The sequence below is a fragment of the Empidonax traillii genome, unplaced genomic scaffold, assembly GCF_003031625.1.
Source record: "Empidonax traillii isolate 1590-97213 ecotype Southwest subspecies unplaced genomic scaffold, ASM303162v1 scaffold166:size2381449, whole genome shotgun sequence".
NCBI classification, from domain to species: domain Eukaryota; kingdom Metazoa; phylum Chordata; class Aves; order Passeriformes; family Tyrannidae; genus Empidonax; species Empidonax traillii.
Window position 1 is genome coordinate 568,387 of NW_020955359.1, and position 14,890 is coordinate 583,276.

At 46.3% G+C, this 14,890-nt stretch overlaps 2 protein-coding genes across 5 annotated transcripts in view; both read left to right on the forward strand.

The window, feature by feature from the left end:
- The window catches only part of ARL6IP1 (ADP ribosylation factor like GTPase 6 interacting protein 1), an 8,216-nt gene extending 1,173 nt beyond the window's left edge, over positions 1-7,043 (forward strand). The window contains exons 1-6 of one of the 4 annotated variants that reach the window (XM_027885443.1): positions 65-150; positions 2,109-2,242; positions 3,904-4,023; positions 4,918-5,035; positions 5,673-5,757; positions 5,990-7,043. In XM_027885443.1, coding sequence (XP_027741244.1) covers positions 115-150; positions 2,109-2,242; positions 3,904-4,023; positions 4,918-5,035; positions 5,673-5,757; positions 5,990-6,108 — 612 coding nt within the window. In that variant the 5' untranslated portion in view covers positions 65-114 and the 3' untranslated portion in view covers positions 6,109-7,043. The other 3 variants (XM_027885446.1, XM_027885445.1, XM_027885444.1) reach the window with 3 other exon arrangements.
- A 708-nt stretch (positions 7,044-7,751) lies between these two features.
- RPS15A (ribosomal protein S15a) lies at positions 7,752-11,763 on the forward strand. Its single transcript, XM_027885485.1, has 5 exons — positions 7,752-7,770; positions 8,776-8,921; positions 9,131-9,210; positions 10,638-10,723; positions 11,628-11,763. The coding sequence occupies exons 2-5, from the start codon at positions 8,789-8,791 to the stop codon at positions 11,719-11,721; spliced, it is 393 nt and encodes a 130-aa protein (XP_027741286.1). The 5' UTR covers positions 7,752-7,770; positions 8,776-8,788; the 3' UTR covers positions 11,722-11,763.
- Positions 11,764-14,890: the final 3,127 nt, after the last annotated feature.

Below are 14,890 nucleotides of genomic sequence, written 5' to 3' on the forward strand. Positions count from 1 at the left end.
GCGGGGCTTGGCCAATCAGAGGGCCCAGGGGGCGCGCGGAGGCTATAAAAGGCTGCGGCGCGGCGGGGCCCGGGAGGGCGTGGCCGGCGGGCGGTGGAGCTGTGGGTGTGCAAGATGGCGGAGGGCGACAACAACAGCGCCTACCAGCTGGTGAGGGCGGGCACGGGGCGCTGCCCCGCGGGGGCCCTGGAGGGGCTGGCGGGGCCCGGGCCCGCGCTGCCCTGCCCTGCCTTGCCCTGCCTTGCCTTGCCCGCGCGGTGTGAGGCGGTTCGGTGCGGGATCGGCGCGGGGCCCGGCGGGGCCGCGGGGGGGGCGGCTGCTCCGTATACCGGCCTGGGGAGCGGCGTCGGCGGTTGTGCCGGAGCCCACACCGGCACCCGGCGTTACCTGGCGAGCGGTGCTTGCCCTGGATGTCTGTGCGTGTGGCTGTCTGTGGCTGTCTGTGGCTGTGTGGCTGTCAGCAGGCTCCTGCTGCGGGTCCGAGCGCCGCAGCGGTGCGGGAGAGCGGCAGGAGCCCGGTGATGAGCTTAGCTAACGTGCGAAGAGGGGGCTCGAATGCTTAAGTAGGGAGATTTGCATATTTATCTCTGTGGGGGTAAACGGCTGCCGTAGGAAACGCTGAAATCGCTGTAAAAGCGAAGGAGGAGAGGCTGGGAGCGTTGGAGCGCTGCGGTGTTCCCGCACGGGCTGGGGACGGGGAGCAGCTGCCAGGAGCGCAGGGCTGGGGACAGGCCGGAGCCTGCAGAACGAGTGCACGGGACTGTGTTCCCAAAAATACATACTTTGTTCGGGAGGGATGCCCCTTTCGGAGCGGGAGTTCGCAGTTCTGGAAGATTTGTTGTTTGATTGGCGAGAAAACACTTCTGACCGGTGGGCTCGGGGGTGAAGATGATGCTGGTAAAAGCTGTCTCAAGTCTTCCCTGCCTGGCCCAGTGGGAAAACAACTTACAGTAGTTGTCCTCTAGGCTGACAGAGGCAGGCTGGTGTTAATAACAGTTATATTCCGGTCTGTTTCCCATTAAATTTTGTCTTGGTTGTGATGTTAAATGCAGACAGCCAGAAGTAATAAAGCAAAACAGTTTGTCATAAAACGTCTTGCAGCTTTTTTATCTCCACGTGACAGGTTCTGTTTATGACTGGAAATAAGTGTAACTGGAAGGTGTTTCAGCAGCATGCTAGATAGTTTTCTACACTTTATTTTGTAGTTTTCAAGTTGTTTCCAGTGGTATCACACAAGAAAACTGTTTTACCCTGATAGCTGCACTCAGCTGGCTTTGCTGTTTTAGTGGTGGAGTTAAGTGTAGCACGTAGTTGAGAGTCAGGCCTGCTCTGCTACCTCTGCACAGCAGATGTGCAGGTCTTGATGACTTTTCAGCTCTTGCTATGGGGGCAGCATTAGGTTCTGTTCGTGGTTACCTGAGTTTTGTAATCTCTAAGATGCCCATCTCCCACTGAGGGGACTCTGTTAAGCTCTGTTAAATGTGGAACACCTCAGGTGAACTGCTTAGTAAGCTGATGCCAGTGCAGGAGATGTGTAGGGAGGGATGTAGGAATAATACTGGAAGTGGAGTTTAAAGGCTGCCTGATCACTGCCCCTGGCAATCTGTGGGAAAACTTTCTTTGTAAATGTGATCATTTGGGTAACTGTTGTGGATTCTGAGTTTGTATCCATCTTCCACATAATAAGAAATTGGTATTGGACAGGAGCTAGAAAGCTTCAGTTTAATGTGGTAGAGTTGTCTTTGAAAATGCATTTATTTTAAATAGTTCTCACATTGCAGTTTTCCGCATGTTGACACTGAAAACTTGAGAGGCTTTAGCTAAGCTTTAAAACTTGACTTTCTCCTAATCTGGGGGGAGGCGGTATGGTAAATGGGAGACTGGGGGAGAACACCTTGGCAAAATCTGGGAGGAGATATTATTTGATCTAATAAGATATTCCACTAGGATCTTGACTATTTTAAAGTATCTCTGCTACAATGTCATATCTTAGTACAAAAAAACCTCACAAGATTATTATTAATTAATTACTCAGAAAGGTTTGTGACTGGGATAATATTGGGATAGTACTCTGGTTAATAAAGGAGTTTTCTTCTCTTTTTGTGCAGGCTTCTGAAACTGCAGGCTTGGAAGAGCAGCTGCAAGGATGGGGAGAAGTGATTTTGTTGACGGACAAAGTCCTTCGCTGGGAGCGAGCCTGGTTTCCCCTGGCACTGATGAGTGTTGTCTCCTTTGCTTTCCTGTAAGTACCTTCTGGAGGGAGCCTGGAACACCATTGCACCCCCATGGCAGGTAGCAAACCTATTAAGATAATTAGGAGGATACCTTCAGAAATCTAGCAGGAAGGCTTTCACTCCAGATTCTGTTTCTTACAGCGTGTGAACTTTGTTAGAAAGACCAGAAGTATTGAAAACAGGAAGTAACACGAGTCACGTCCTGTTCAGAGGAGGGACAGAGCCTTCTGCAAAAGCTGTTTCCCAGCAGTGGTTGCTGGAGTTTTTACTGTGCTCAGCTGAATGTTCTTCAGTGGTGTATCTGTGTTCGGCCCTCATCCTTTGTATCCTGCTTCTTAGTCAAATCTGGTGATCTCCTTTGTCTTTTTTTCCCCAAAACCAACAGGAATATCATTATGGAAAGCATTTTTCCATAAGACAAAATTTTCTATTCTGCATCTTTGCTGTGGTGTTTAGGATGAGTTCAGTTGGTTTTACATTCTCTCTCATCTCCTTTGAGAAGGGAGGAAAGGAAAGACTGCAGGTAACTTCCAGTCAGTGGAGTGGGAGGATGTTGTCTGTCTGGATTGGAGGTGCTGGAGGCACTTGGATGTGCCTTTATGTAACGTGGTAATAGTCAAGATGACCTGACCTGCCTTGTGCAGGCAGGTGTTACACCAGCTGTGCACTTTACCAGTTGCATCTATGCTTGCAGTAAGGAGAGAGGAGTTCCAAAATCGAATATTGACCCAGGTGAGTCAGGGATAATCACTCTTCTGGCTAATATAAATTTTATGGTCTTCAGGGGAGATGAGGAGGATGGAAATCAAATTAAACCGAAAAGTAGATTTTGAAAGAAGTAATTGCATGAACTTGAGGGTATTCTGTTATAAACTCTGTGATTATAACAGGAAAGATCTTGTGTTGGATAATACTTTGAGGAAATGCAGAACTACTTCAGGTTCTGAATAGATACTTCATCAAAAATGAACTGGAACATTCAGCTCTGCACTGTGCAGATGCACAGAATGCCTGACCCTGGGTCATTTCCAGTGTTCAGGAAGTTCTGTGAAGTGCAATTAAGTAGCACAGGGCACAGCTGGGTGTTATCAGACACTTAGGAGATGAGCTGTTTTTTGTCCGGTCTCCTTTCTGCCGTGTTTGAGTGATGGCACATTGAATATGGACAGTGCAGCAGATTTAAGGCTCCTTGTGCGGAACAGGTTTATCTGGCTCCCAAAGGTGAGGCAGAGCAAATGACAACCTGCAGTAGATCTGAATTTTGTGACTTATGAACCGACAAAATTAGAGCTTTCACTCTACCTGGTTATTTCATATGTTTACTCATCCTCATCCCTCAGTGAGTGTTGAGTTCACTGGGTGTCAACTTCTGAGAGAAAAATAAGGATGAATTTTTACTGAACTTCCTAACATACTTGCTTGTGGCATTTTCTTGTCTAGTACATTAAGAAAAAAATTATTTTTTTACCTGTATTTCTCTGTTTTAGTGTTGAAGTACTCGGACCTCTCTTTATTAGTTTTATGAGCAATTTTTTTTTTTTTTTTTTTTGAGGTTGGGCAAGTGGGTAGGTCTACTGTTTGAAGTTCTGAGCCAGTCTGAAGAGGTGACCAAGTATGTCTAGTATTTAGCAGTTTGAGGATGCAGAAATAACTTATCTTCTCTCTGCAGGATGATCTACTACTTGGACCCATCAGTTCTTTCAGGTGTCTCCTGTTTCGTTATGTTCCTCTGTTTGGCTGATTACCTTGTTCCTGCTCTCGCACCTCGAATCTTTGGCTCTAATAAATGGTGAGGAAAGCTTAAATTAAAACAGTTTCTTGAGCGTAAATACATGATGAACTTTATCAAAGTGGATATCTGATTTGCAGACACCAAATGATAACTTCGTTGAGTCATTGTAGTGGGAAATCAGCAATCTCTATTACACATGAAGTGAGGACAGTAGTAAGATGTTCTTCATTCTTCTTTTTCCAGAAGATAATTACTACAACAGACCTTTATTGTTCCTTTTCTTCTGGAAAAATAAGATTTTTTTTTTTTCAAAGGAGTAGGCACATTCTTTGCTCTCCATTAAGGATGCTAATTAGTTCTGCTAAACTAGTTTTTAGTAATTAATGGATAATAGATACTGAGAACTAAAATTATGTAGAAGAGTGTTGAGTGTATGTTTGTAAAGAAGCAATAGCAAATATGGTGAAGGAAGAGAGTAATGCAGAAAGTATGGATGTGATTGAACAGTAAGCTGGAGAAGAACCCAATTTAAACTAAATTATGAGTTAAAGTAAATTTTAGTGTATCTGCTTTAAGATGACCAGTGGGTAAATATTCTTGTGTAGTACTGACATAAAAGCCAAAGTAACAGACACTGATGTCAGGTGTGTATTACTTGTGTATATTACACTGGTGTCAGGTGAAGATCAGTGGTCTTCTGATTTGAACATGGTTGTTCTTTATAGTCAGTTTAGGAGAGTCAACACAGAGAAAAATTACATGGACAATTGCATTACAGTGCTTAGTAAATAAGAGGCATAAAACTGAGCAAAGCAAATACCAGGATAAGCACTGGATGTATTTTTACTGCTGGAAAAATGCCATGGGTTTTTTTTTATAAGTTTCTGATTAAATCTTGAATTCTTATTTCTGGGCTTTTTTTTTTTTCTTTTTTTTTTTCTCTAATAAAAGGACTACGGAACAGCAGCAAAGATTTCATGAGATTTGCAACAATTTGGTGAAGTCTCGTCGCCGGATCGTTGGCTGGTGGAAACGCCTCTTTGCTCTAAAGGAAGAGAAGCCTAAAATGGTACTGAGTCCTAGCAGTTAATCTCTGTTGTCTTTTAGATTTCGTTTGGCTTAGCTTTGTCTAAAGTATTTTGTCAAGGCATGAATGAACTGGTATTTTGAACCAAGAACTGACAGTTCTGTCTGTGACTTGACACTGGTCACACATTTATTCAAACCTGGAGGGCAAGATACAGGACTTCAAACTTGCAGTTCCGTGCATTTGGGAGCAAATCCTTGATAATAAGATAAAGCCAGACTGGATTTCTCTGGATAGGTAAATATTTGGAAACAAGCTGTTTCCTGTGTACACAAATAGTCCAAAATACTAGATCTTAGTAGTGTGTCATCTGGTACATGAACTACTGAGCTAGTGTCCCAAAACCAGCCTTGGGTGTGGTGTCAGTGGGGATAGCAGGGATATCTGGGCAGGAAAGAACTACAGTCCTGTAAAGCTGATGGTCTGAAAATAAATGAGAACTTAAAATTACAGATGCTGTAATCCCAATTTTAACACACCTGTGCAGAGGTATTGCATGTGGAAGAGCCAGAAAACTTCCAGTTAGTTTTAAATGTTGACATGGTGCCAAATACTGAAGGGAAGGGGGAAGAGAATCCCCAACAGACTCTGTGGTGACTTTTCCCTTTTCACTTTTTAGTACTTCATGACCATGCTCTTTACTCTTGCCGTGGTTGCCTGGATTGGACAGCAAGTCCACAATCTTTTCCTGACTTATTTAATCGGTGAGTGTGAGCATGCAAAACACGAGGGACTTCTTTGTTTGCTCTCTGAAAAGGGGTGAAACTGGTAGAAGTAATTTTTCCTGATGTAAGTGTGATGGGATGGTTTTGCTGCAGGGTTCTGTTTTTCTCTTTTCAAGCAGTTAATAGGGCTTAAGGGAAGCAAGGAATTGCAAAGTGACAGATGTTTATTAAGGGAGTATTAATTCTTCTTTTTTTTTCTTCCCCTCTATAGTAAGTTTCTTTTTGCTGTTTCCTGGACTAAACCAGCATGGGATCATCACAAAGTACATTGGAATGGCGAAAAGGGAGATAAACAAACTTCTCAAGCACAAGGAAAAGAAAAATGAATGAAGACTTAGCTGCTGTTCACTCTAGTTAAAGGTTTCCTTGGGATCAGTTTTGAGAATTAACGTATAATTAAGACAATAGAAGTTACATTGCTCACTGGCTTTTTTTTTTTTTTAATTGGCTCCCTGATGAAGTGAAAATTTCACTGCAGCAACTGCTGTGGGTTTGTCTCTCTTGCTGTGCTGAGTTGGGTTCTGCAGCCTGCATCTGATCCTGTCTGAGAGATCCTCTCCTTTGGTGTGTGGAACTTGTTAAGTGTCTTCATCAAACTCAGAAACCCTGTCAATAAACACCCCAACAGCAGAGCTGTGATTCCTGGTAGTAGTTCTGTGGCTGTCTTAGTTCGCTGATCATTAGTTGTGGCTGCAGCAGGTATGAAAGGCAGTTCTGAAGGCCTTGGAGGCTTGTTACTACTGATCTTGTGGCAGGAGAACAATTAGCTGAATGAGAATGGCCATAGCTGAGGGTGCATACCCAAAATGGGAGCAGGAGGTGTTTCCATTGTCTCACTGAATCTGTATACCAGATTACCTGTTGAGTAGGGGTCTGGAATATATAAATCTGTAGTTCAGTTATTTAGCTGTAGTGTAAACTCATTGCACTGAGACTGTAGAAAATGAGTGAAGGTGTGTGTTACCTGAACAGCTGATTGTTCTGGAAACTGCTGTTGTCATGGAGCCATGTAGCACGTTTGGTTTTATGAATGTTGTTGTCTGTATACAAAATCACTCTGAATATGCTGGGTTTGTCTCTGTAAATAAGCCTGAATTGTTTGTGCTTTTCTATGGCCTTTCCCTCCTTTTTTAAAACTGAACTTTTTTTCTTTAAAAAGCTAAAACCTGTGTTAATGTGTGAAAAGTTTACTGTTTGAAAATGAAACTCTCTTCAGTGTCTATTGTAACTGTTGAATAGGTAAATACAGACTACAGAAAAACTTGTTCAAGACTTGCTCTTTGTGAATGGACAGAAGACTGTGTAAATACGTTTTCCAATCAAGAAGGGGAGCTGGGAATGATTTAGGAAGTGTTCTACTGGCAAAGCCTGTCATGGGGAGAGATCTGGATGTGAGGGGGACTAGTTTCATAAGTGCTCTGGTTAACTGGCCTTGGCTTGTCACCGAGAGAGATCCTGGATGTGGGGGAAACGGTTTAGGAAGTGATGTGCTTAACTGGCACAGCCCGTTGGTGGAAAAGGTGTGAAAAGCCGGGCAGTGACATCGCCCCATATCCTGGGGCTGCTCCCGGGAGCTGACACGGCTGAGGTGCTGCACATCTGCCACAGCCCCGAGCGCTCAAACAGGAGGGACACAGCCCGTCCTCCTGGTGTGGCTTTGCTCTCCGCGGCCCCCGTGTGTCCCCGTGCGAGCCCTCGCGGTGTCCCTGGGAGGACACTCGGGGCACACGAAGAGCCTTTTTGGAATTCGGCGCTGCCCGCCTCGCGTTCTGCCGTGGGCGCGAGGCATTTTGTCCCTCGCGCCCCGCCATCCCCGCCCGCCTGCCCGAAGCGTCCCCGTTGCCATGGGAACGTCGCTCCGGAAGTCGCTGCGCGCACCCCCAGCCAATGGGGGCGGGCACGGCCCGGCTCGCGGAGTCTCGCGATAGCTGGCGGCGGGCGGCGGCGCTCCCATGGTCCCGCGCGGCCGCGGTCCTTCCTTTTCCGCCATCGCCGCGGTGAGTGAGGCCGAGCCGGGCCGGGCCCGCTGCATCCGCCTGCCCGCCCCGCCATCCGCGACCCCCCGCCCGCCCCACCCGCGCCGCCGCGGATAGCGGCACCCGCCCCGCCCGCACGCACCGCTTTGGGCTGCCCCTGCCGCCCGCGGAGCCCGCCGAGCGGGCGGCGGCGCGTCCCGCCCGCGGTGCCGCAGCAATGGGCGGCGGGAACCGGACCGGGGCTGCGGGGAGCGGGGTTGCCCTGGGCAGGGAGCGGGCCAGCGGGGCCGGGGCGCTTGGGGCGTGCGGAGGAGGAGGGAGCGAAGCTAGGGCGGGCAGGGCCCCGCACGGGGGGTCACGGGCATGGATCGGCCAGGGCTGGTCTTCTGGTTTCCCCCAGAAAGTGGTGAAAGCCCTCGTGTGCCGCAGGGCTGCCCCGGTCGGCAGCATCGTGGCGGCAGGTTCTGGCAGCGCCCGGGCTCTGCTAGGGACGGGGGGGCCGTGCCGAGTCACGCCCGCCCTGCCAGGGGTGCTCCCGGGCTCTTGGCATTGTCACTGGAGCTGGTGGCGGGTTTCCTTCCCGGAGCTCTGTGTTGTCTGTGCATCCTGCAGTGGTTTTGCAGCTCAGTAACCCCAGCACCATCTGCTGATCTAACACCACGTAGGACCCAGTTGTTGTACAGGGCTGGTGCTGCATAATTGAGTTGTAAAGCCGAACTGACGTGCCTGGGGAAGGTGTCACAGTGCTGACACGGTGCGTTTGAAACTTTCCTGTATGTGCTGTGATACAAAGTTTAACTGAGTGTCAGATTTCCTGATTTGTCGTGCAACTCTTGTCATGGGTCACTCTTCTCGATCACCCCTGAGTGCATGACTTGATTCTCTTATTTACCCCAAGAGTGCTGTTTAGGGTTTAATGTGACTTTCTGCCGGTCTTGGACCTGTTTAAACCTGGGCTTGACAAGCAGTGCTGCTGAGGGTTTCTGTGCTGAGGGGCTGGTGCACATAACCCATCACCCTCCCCTGCAGGCACCATGGTGCGCATGAACGTCCTGGCAGATGCTCTCAAGAGCATCAACAACGCAGAGAAGCGTGGGAAGCGCCAGGTCCTCATCCGGCCGTGCTCCAAGGTCATCGTGCGCTTCCTCACCGTGATGATGAAGCACGGTGAGTCCTGGTCCTGCTCTCCCCTGGGGGCTGCGGGTGCTCCTGAGTGAAACTAAATCAGGGGGATTGAGCTAGTGTTGTGTGACACGGTGAATGAGCTGTGTTACTGTAGCTTTATATGCACATTTAAGTGTGTGTATATGTATATATATATATATATATATTAGCTAAGGGTTACATATTTGGTAGTCTGCTTGTCTCCCCTGCAGGTTACATTGGTGAATTTGAGATAATTGATGACCACAGAGCTGGGAAGATTGTTGTCAACCTCACAGGCAGACTCAACAAGGTAGGGTTTGCCCTCCTGATTTGGGTTTTCCGGGGATGTGTTCAAATGATGCTTTTGTTATTATTTTGACTTTATCTGCTCCAGTTCTGAAAGAATGGCTTGTAAAGAAGGTGGTGTTTGTTGAATCCATGTAAATGAGAGGAATATGACATTATCAGTTAAAAAGCTGATTATTGTTTTGAGATCCATAATAGTATGGGTCATTAATTGCATTTCTTTTGAATTCTGAATGTGCAAGACACATTTAAATGGAAGTCTGCTTGCAAGTGCTGTGTATTTCTCTTTCTTCAAAGGCTTTCTGGCTACCTAGAGGTTTCTCAGTTATTTGATGTTTAAACTATCTGGAAGACTTGTCTTAAGCGATAGGAGCTGAGTTGTTTCCCAGTTGATGTTTGATACCTTTAGGTGTGGAGAAGCCAAACCCTTCTCATGCTGCCAGGGGGGCTTTGCTTGAGCTGATGGAAAGTTAAATGTTGTGTTATTTGGTGCTTGTCAACTTCCAGGGCATTTGAGTCATTCATGTGTGTTTTGAAAGTTTTTTAACTGCTTTTGTCTCAAAATAGTGAGCTGTCTATTTCTGTGGTGACTTGCTGTGCATCATTTCCAGTTAATCTCTTCAAGGGAGAGGTGGCTCTTTAGTAAAGAACTAAAAAAATTACTTGGTCAAAATATGTTGGGGGTGTCTCCATGCTGAGTACATATTGCAGCTGAAAATTGCTTGAGTGTACAAGGCAGAGAATTCTGACACTCCCAAACGACCAGAGTTACGTGTGTGTAATAATGTTTGAGTGTAGTGCTCCTTGAACTCAGCTGGGATGATTTCATGATGGATCTTCTGAGGTGCAGCTGGATATAAAGTATCTCTCAATCATTTCAGTAAGGGAACAGTTGTATGGTTTGGAAGAGTGTCCATAGTGCAGGAAGGTGTGCCTCTGGTTTGCTCTTGGATAGTTATGGATGTATTTGGAGCCAGTGGAGATGGTAGTGGTGGTCATGGTCAGTAATATGATTAACTGGAAAACTTCAGTAACTCCTGTGCATGTTAATTTCTTCCTGATTAAAGTCTACATGTATTTCTTGCTACTGTGGATGATGGTTAGAGGTAATCTATGGTTAGAGTATCACAGGAGTTTTGGTGATATTATAGTGTGCTTTCCTGTCTCCCAGGTCTGGGCACTGCTTGGTTAGTGTAGCTTCAGCAGCAGCACAGGTTTGTCTGTTGTGGAGGAGGGTGTGAGGCTGAGGAAATAACTGCTGGATAGTTCCTGTGTGAGGGTCTCAGGTGGGAGGAGTTGCTGCTCATACTGGGGGTAATGGAGTGTGTGTAACTGCACTTGTTAAACTCCTTCAGCCACTGAATTGGGATGACAGATGTGTAAATCCAGTCTATAGAGTTCTTCAGTTTGTAATGGAATTCTCTTTTACAGTGTGGTGTAATCAGTCCCAGATTTGATGTTCAGCTGAAGGATTTGGAAAAGTGGCAGAACAACCTGCTGCCTTCACGTCAGTTTGGGTGAGTGTGAGGAAGAATTAAATGCTGGTGTGGAAAAATGTGGGGGTTTGTTACATGTGCAAACTGCCTGAGTTAGACTCACCTACACCTTTCCTCTGATCAATCTGGAGGTAAATACCAGTCTTGAAATCCATCTTCCCTATAAACACTCTTTTTAACCACTTTTAAAGAGACACTGCTAAGCAAGGACCTGTTTCTGCTTGACTTTGGTAAATCGTCATTTCACCATTTCTACAGTTTAACAGAAAATAGGACTTTTCTCATACTTGTTTTAGTTCTATTAATGGCCACTTGTAAATGGGGAGGAGTCACGTAGGTTACCAGGTCAATGGAAGTAGGTTGCACTACTGAAATGCAAATGTCTTGATTTATGTCAACTGATCAGATATTAAGTAATGAGAGGCTTGGAGCCTCTGTTAAGCAAACCTCCACAACACAGAAAATATTACTATTATGCAGTATTTCCCAAAATATACTGAGCCAGTGCAGAGCCTCAGGCGGTGTTGGGCCCCAAGGCAGAGCCCCAAGCTGAGGAGCTGTCTGGCACCAAGGCAGCTCTGCCTGTGCTGGATAACAGCATCCCTGGAAGATAGAAGTGGACTTGGTGCAGCAATCTTTGAGGTGCTGCTGCTGCAGCAGCTGGGGCACTGCCCGGTGGGAATGCACAAGGAGACAGGCCAGTATTCGGGGAACAGAAGGCTGTGGATGTCCCGTGTGTGCTGCAGGGCTGTGCTCATGAGAGGAGCTGCCTTGTCACTGTCTGATAACCTGATCTCGCAGTGTTAGGCCCATTCTTACAGGGCACAGGTCTTGCTGTTGTAACAGAGAGATGCAGTTGGTGCTGTCAGCTCTGCACCAGCCTGGAACAGAGCGAATAGACTGAACATTTGTTCTCTTTTGACAGGTACATTGTACTGACAACCTCAGCTGGCATCATGGACCATGAGGAGGCGAGGCGAAAACACACAGGAGGCAAAATCCTGGGGTTCTTTTTCTAAAACTTGTAAAAAAAGAGGATACTAATAAATTGTTCAAATGGACTCTGGTGTTTACAGTCAGTATTTCAATGTTTTTGAACACTGTGATAGTGCTTGTAACAGATAGCTCTTCCAAAATGCTCAAGTTCCAGCGTCACTTCAAATGATGTTTAGGTTCCACACCATCCCTTGTCACAGTTTTATTTCTGTTAATTGTATAACATACTTTAAATAGTTCCCACTGGACTGACAGTTTGGGATGACTGTACAGGAGAGCCTCAGCAGCAGAGCTGTAATGCTGAACTAATGCTAAACCCAGCTGTCCTGCATGGGGTCACCTCCTGGCTTAAGAAGATGCCTTGCCAGAAAGTATTTCCTGTTTATTGTTAAGAAAATTAATGTGTGGAATTGTAGAATAATTAAGATGGTTGAAGTTTGATTTTGGATCACAAACTTGTTCCACATCTGATGCTGTAAGGAGTAACTGAGGTAGAGTGGTGAATAATTCTTTTTTCCTTCAGATTTTTACTTTGAAAGTCTTGAAACACACAGAATTTTGGGTGGTAGTTGCTGTGCAACTTTGTTGCCACAAAGATGTAACTGTATGGAATTTCTTAAGATTTTTAGAGCAAGGAAATAAGGCTGAACCTATGGATAGGGAATACCAAGTATTGAATGAGTTGCTGTTTGTTTCAGGCATCTGATACATGACAGCACATTGTACTTGATACAGGGAAATCAAATTATTTCAGGGCAGTACAGGAACGGGACAACTTCAGTTGGTAGAGGACGGGCAGCAAGCTGGACTGATGAAAATCCCTTGCCTTGTTTTGCTTTTTTTGGAGTCTTAACAGGAAGGAGCCTATTGAACTGTAGCAAGCCTGTTGCACCACACTGAAACAGCTGCTGAATTTGTGGTTCTGATACAAACCCCTTTGGAAAAAGTTTTCCTTCTTGGTGATACATCCCAATGCTTGGTACGTTGCTTGGGCTGAAGTTTACGTTAAAGGTGATACTTCATCACAAAGCTTTTCCCAGAGGCTTGGGATGGAAGTGACTGTCTTCAGGCACAAATTCGGAACTCTCTAACCTGTCTCAGTTTAGTTTGTCACCTTTTACGGAGAAAAGGTGAAGCTGCTAAGCAAACAGATCTTAACTCTGTGGACAGACAGCACAGTCTCACATGATCTGGCTTTTCTCAGGAACACAAAACACCAACAGGGCTTTGGAAGTGCTTGTGTGAAGTGATGTGTGCATCAGCATCCTGCCTTGAGCATGCCTGGGAAGAGCAGGGGAATAATAAAAAAAGGCTGTTTTACCTGCTTTTTCTCAGTCACGTGATGGTTAATGTCACAGAGTGTAGATTGGAGATGGCATCAAGACATTCAATAGAATCAGCGTGGTTCTGTTTGATGGGAACATCTGCTTAGTTGAAGATAAAGATCTGTACACTGAATTAGAGTAGTTACGAAGTGAAAAGGAGTCTGTTCTAACCCCTTTTCTGTTGTCAAATCAAACTTTTGTTACAGGTGTTTTTTTCATGTTCATAGTGGAGATCATCCTGCAGTACCAGGCACTGACACACCTGTGATTTTGTACTTCTTGCTCAGAGTAACCCTGGAGATTGCATCAAGATTCCACTATTCCTTTTTCTAAAATCTTGACTTTTCAAGTCTAGAATAGAATGTGTTCCTGATACTTGATGCAAGAAGGTCAGTGACACTTTAGGGTTTCCTTTAGATGAATTTACTAGAGCAAGTTCCCTGCTGGTTGGACATTTGTGTTTTAATCCAGTTTTATGCAGGACATACAGATAAGTTTTTCTGACCCAGCTTAGCTGTTTGTGTCCTTTGCTACCACAGAGACTCCTGAGGTAACAGAATTTCTGATGTTCTCAGCTGACAGAGAAGTTGGGAGTGGACTGTAAATTTATTTCACAAGCCAGGCCAACAAAATTTATAGAATTACTGAATGGAAGTTAGAGCTCTGATGTAGCAAGGATGACATGGAGGGAAAGATGCAGCAGCCCATGCTCCTTTTCCACCAAATATCTGCAAGTGTAGCTGCACATGGACTCACCACATGTGGAAGCTGATGTGGCTGATCCGAGTTCACAAGATGATCTCTGAGCTTGCACCTCACTGGTGAGAGCTTTACTCCTCAGCTGCTGGCTGAGATTCAAGGATTTAGGAAGTTGGAAGCTAACACATGGGATTATGACATGCCCTGCAACACAACAGCTTTAAATGGGTTTGCAGAAATTCTTGCTCTCAGACTTGGCAAAATCTGAAAATGGTATTTTTTTAAAGCTCAGGGGTGTTTTGTGAGCTGAGGGCATACATATACCTGTGGGGCAGAGGGAACATCAGTGTCCCCTGGGGGACAGACAGCTGACCTTCACTTAGGGAAAACTGGGAAGGTGTAAGGTGGGGGACCCTTGAGGAAACAAACCCCTGAGTTACCAAGCTTTGCTCCTGGTGCTGTCCTGGATACCCTGTGGTCCATCACTGAGTGAGTCTGGGAGTGACGGTGTCACCTCCATACCCTGCACATCGAAGCTGAGCAGCCCCTCGTTACCGTGGAGAGAGGTGGTGCTGCCCTGCCTGCAGTCCCTGATGAGCTGCTCACAAACAGGTGGGAGCATCAGCCCCCAGTCACAGGATCAGAATGGGATCAATTCAAATGTGTAAATTGGTAAATTGGAAGCAGCTAGGAGAGGCTGGTGACCCCTCCCTCCTCCCCCTGCGGGTACAGCCCCGCCTCACTTCTGTGGTCAGATGTGTGATCAGGATTACAGGAGGTCGGGTGCCATTTGCTCCTTATGCCATGGTTTAAGAGCAGGATAAAGCGTGTTCAAATCGCCTGCCGTGCATCCAAATACCTATTTAGTGCTGCAGTGGGAAGGCGTCAGCAGAGGGCGGCATCCAACCTGGAATCGCTGGAGACTGAGCGTGATCGGTGTGAGAGGAGTCCGAGAGGGCTTTGGTTTGTTTCCCTGCTCCTACAGAGTGAGTATCCTGACTTCTGTGCTCTGCTATACAAAGAGAGTTTTTTGTGTCTTTGCACTTGAGCCTAATTTAAGGTAACACTAGAGGTGAGAAAAACTATCTTCAAAATACAGCAACAGGGTAAGAAGCCTGGTGCATGACAGTGGCTTCAAGGGAAATGCACCTTTTCTCCCTCATCCCAT

Bases quoted from the DNA above. Each gene is read 5' to 3' on its own strand.
- RPS15A (XM_027885485.1), top strand. From the start codon at position 8,789: ATGGTGCGCATGAACGTCCTGGCAGATGCTCTCAAGAGCATCAACAAC. The intron at 8,922-9,130 runs GTGAGTCCTGGT...TCTCCCCTGCAG, and splicing joins CACCGTGATGATGAAGCACG to GTTACATTGGTGAATTTGAG. The intron at 10,724-11,627 runs GTGAGTGTGAGG...CTCTTTTGACAG, and splicing joins CTGCCTTCACGTCAGTTTGG to GTACATTGTACTGACAACCT.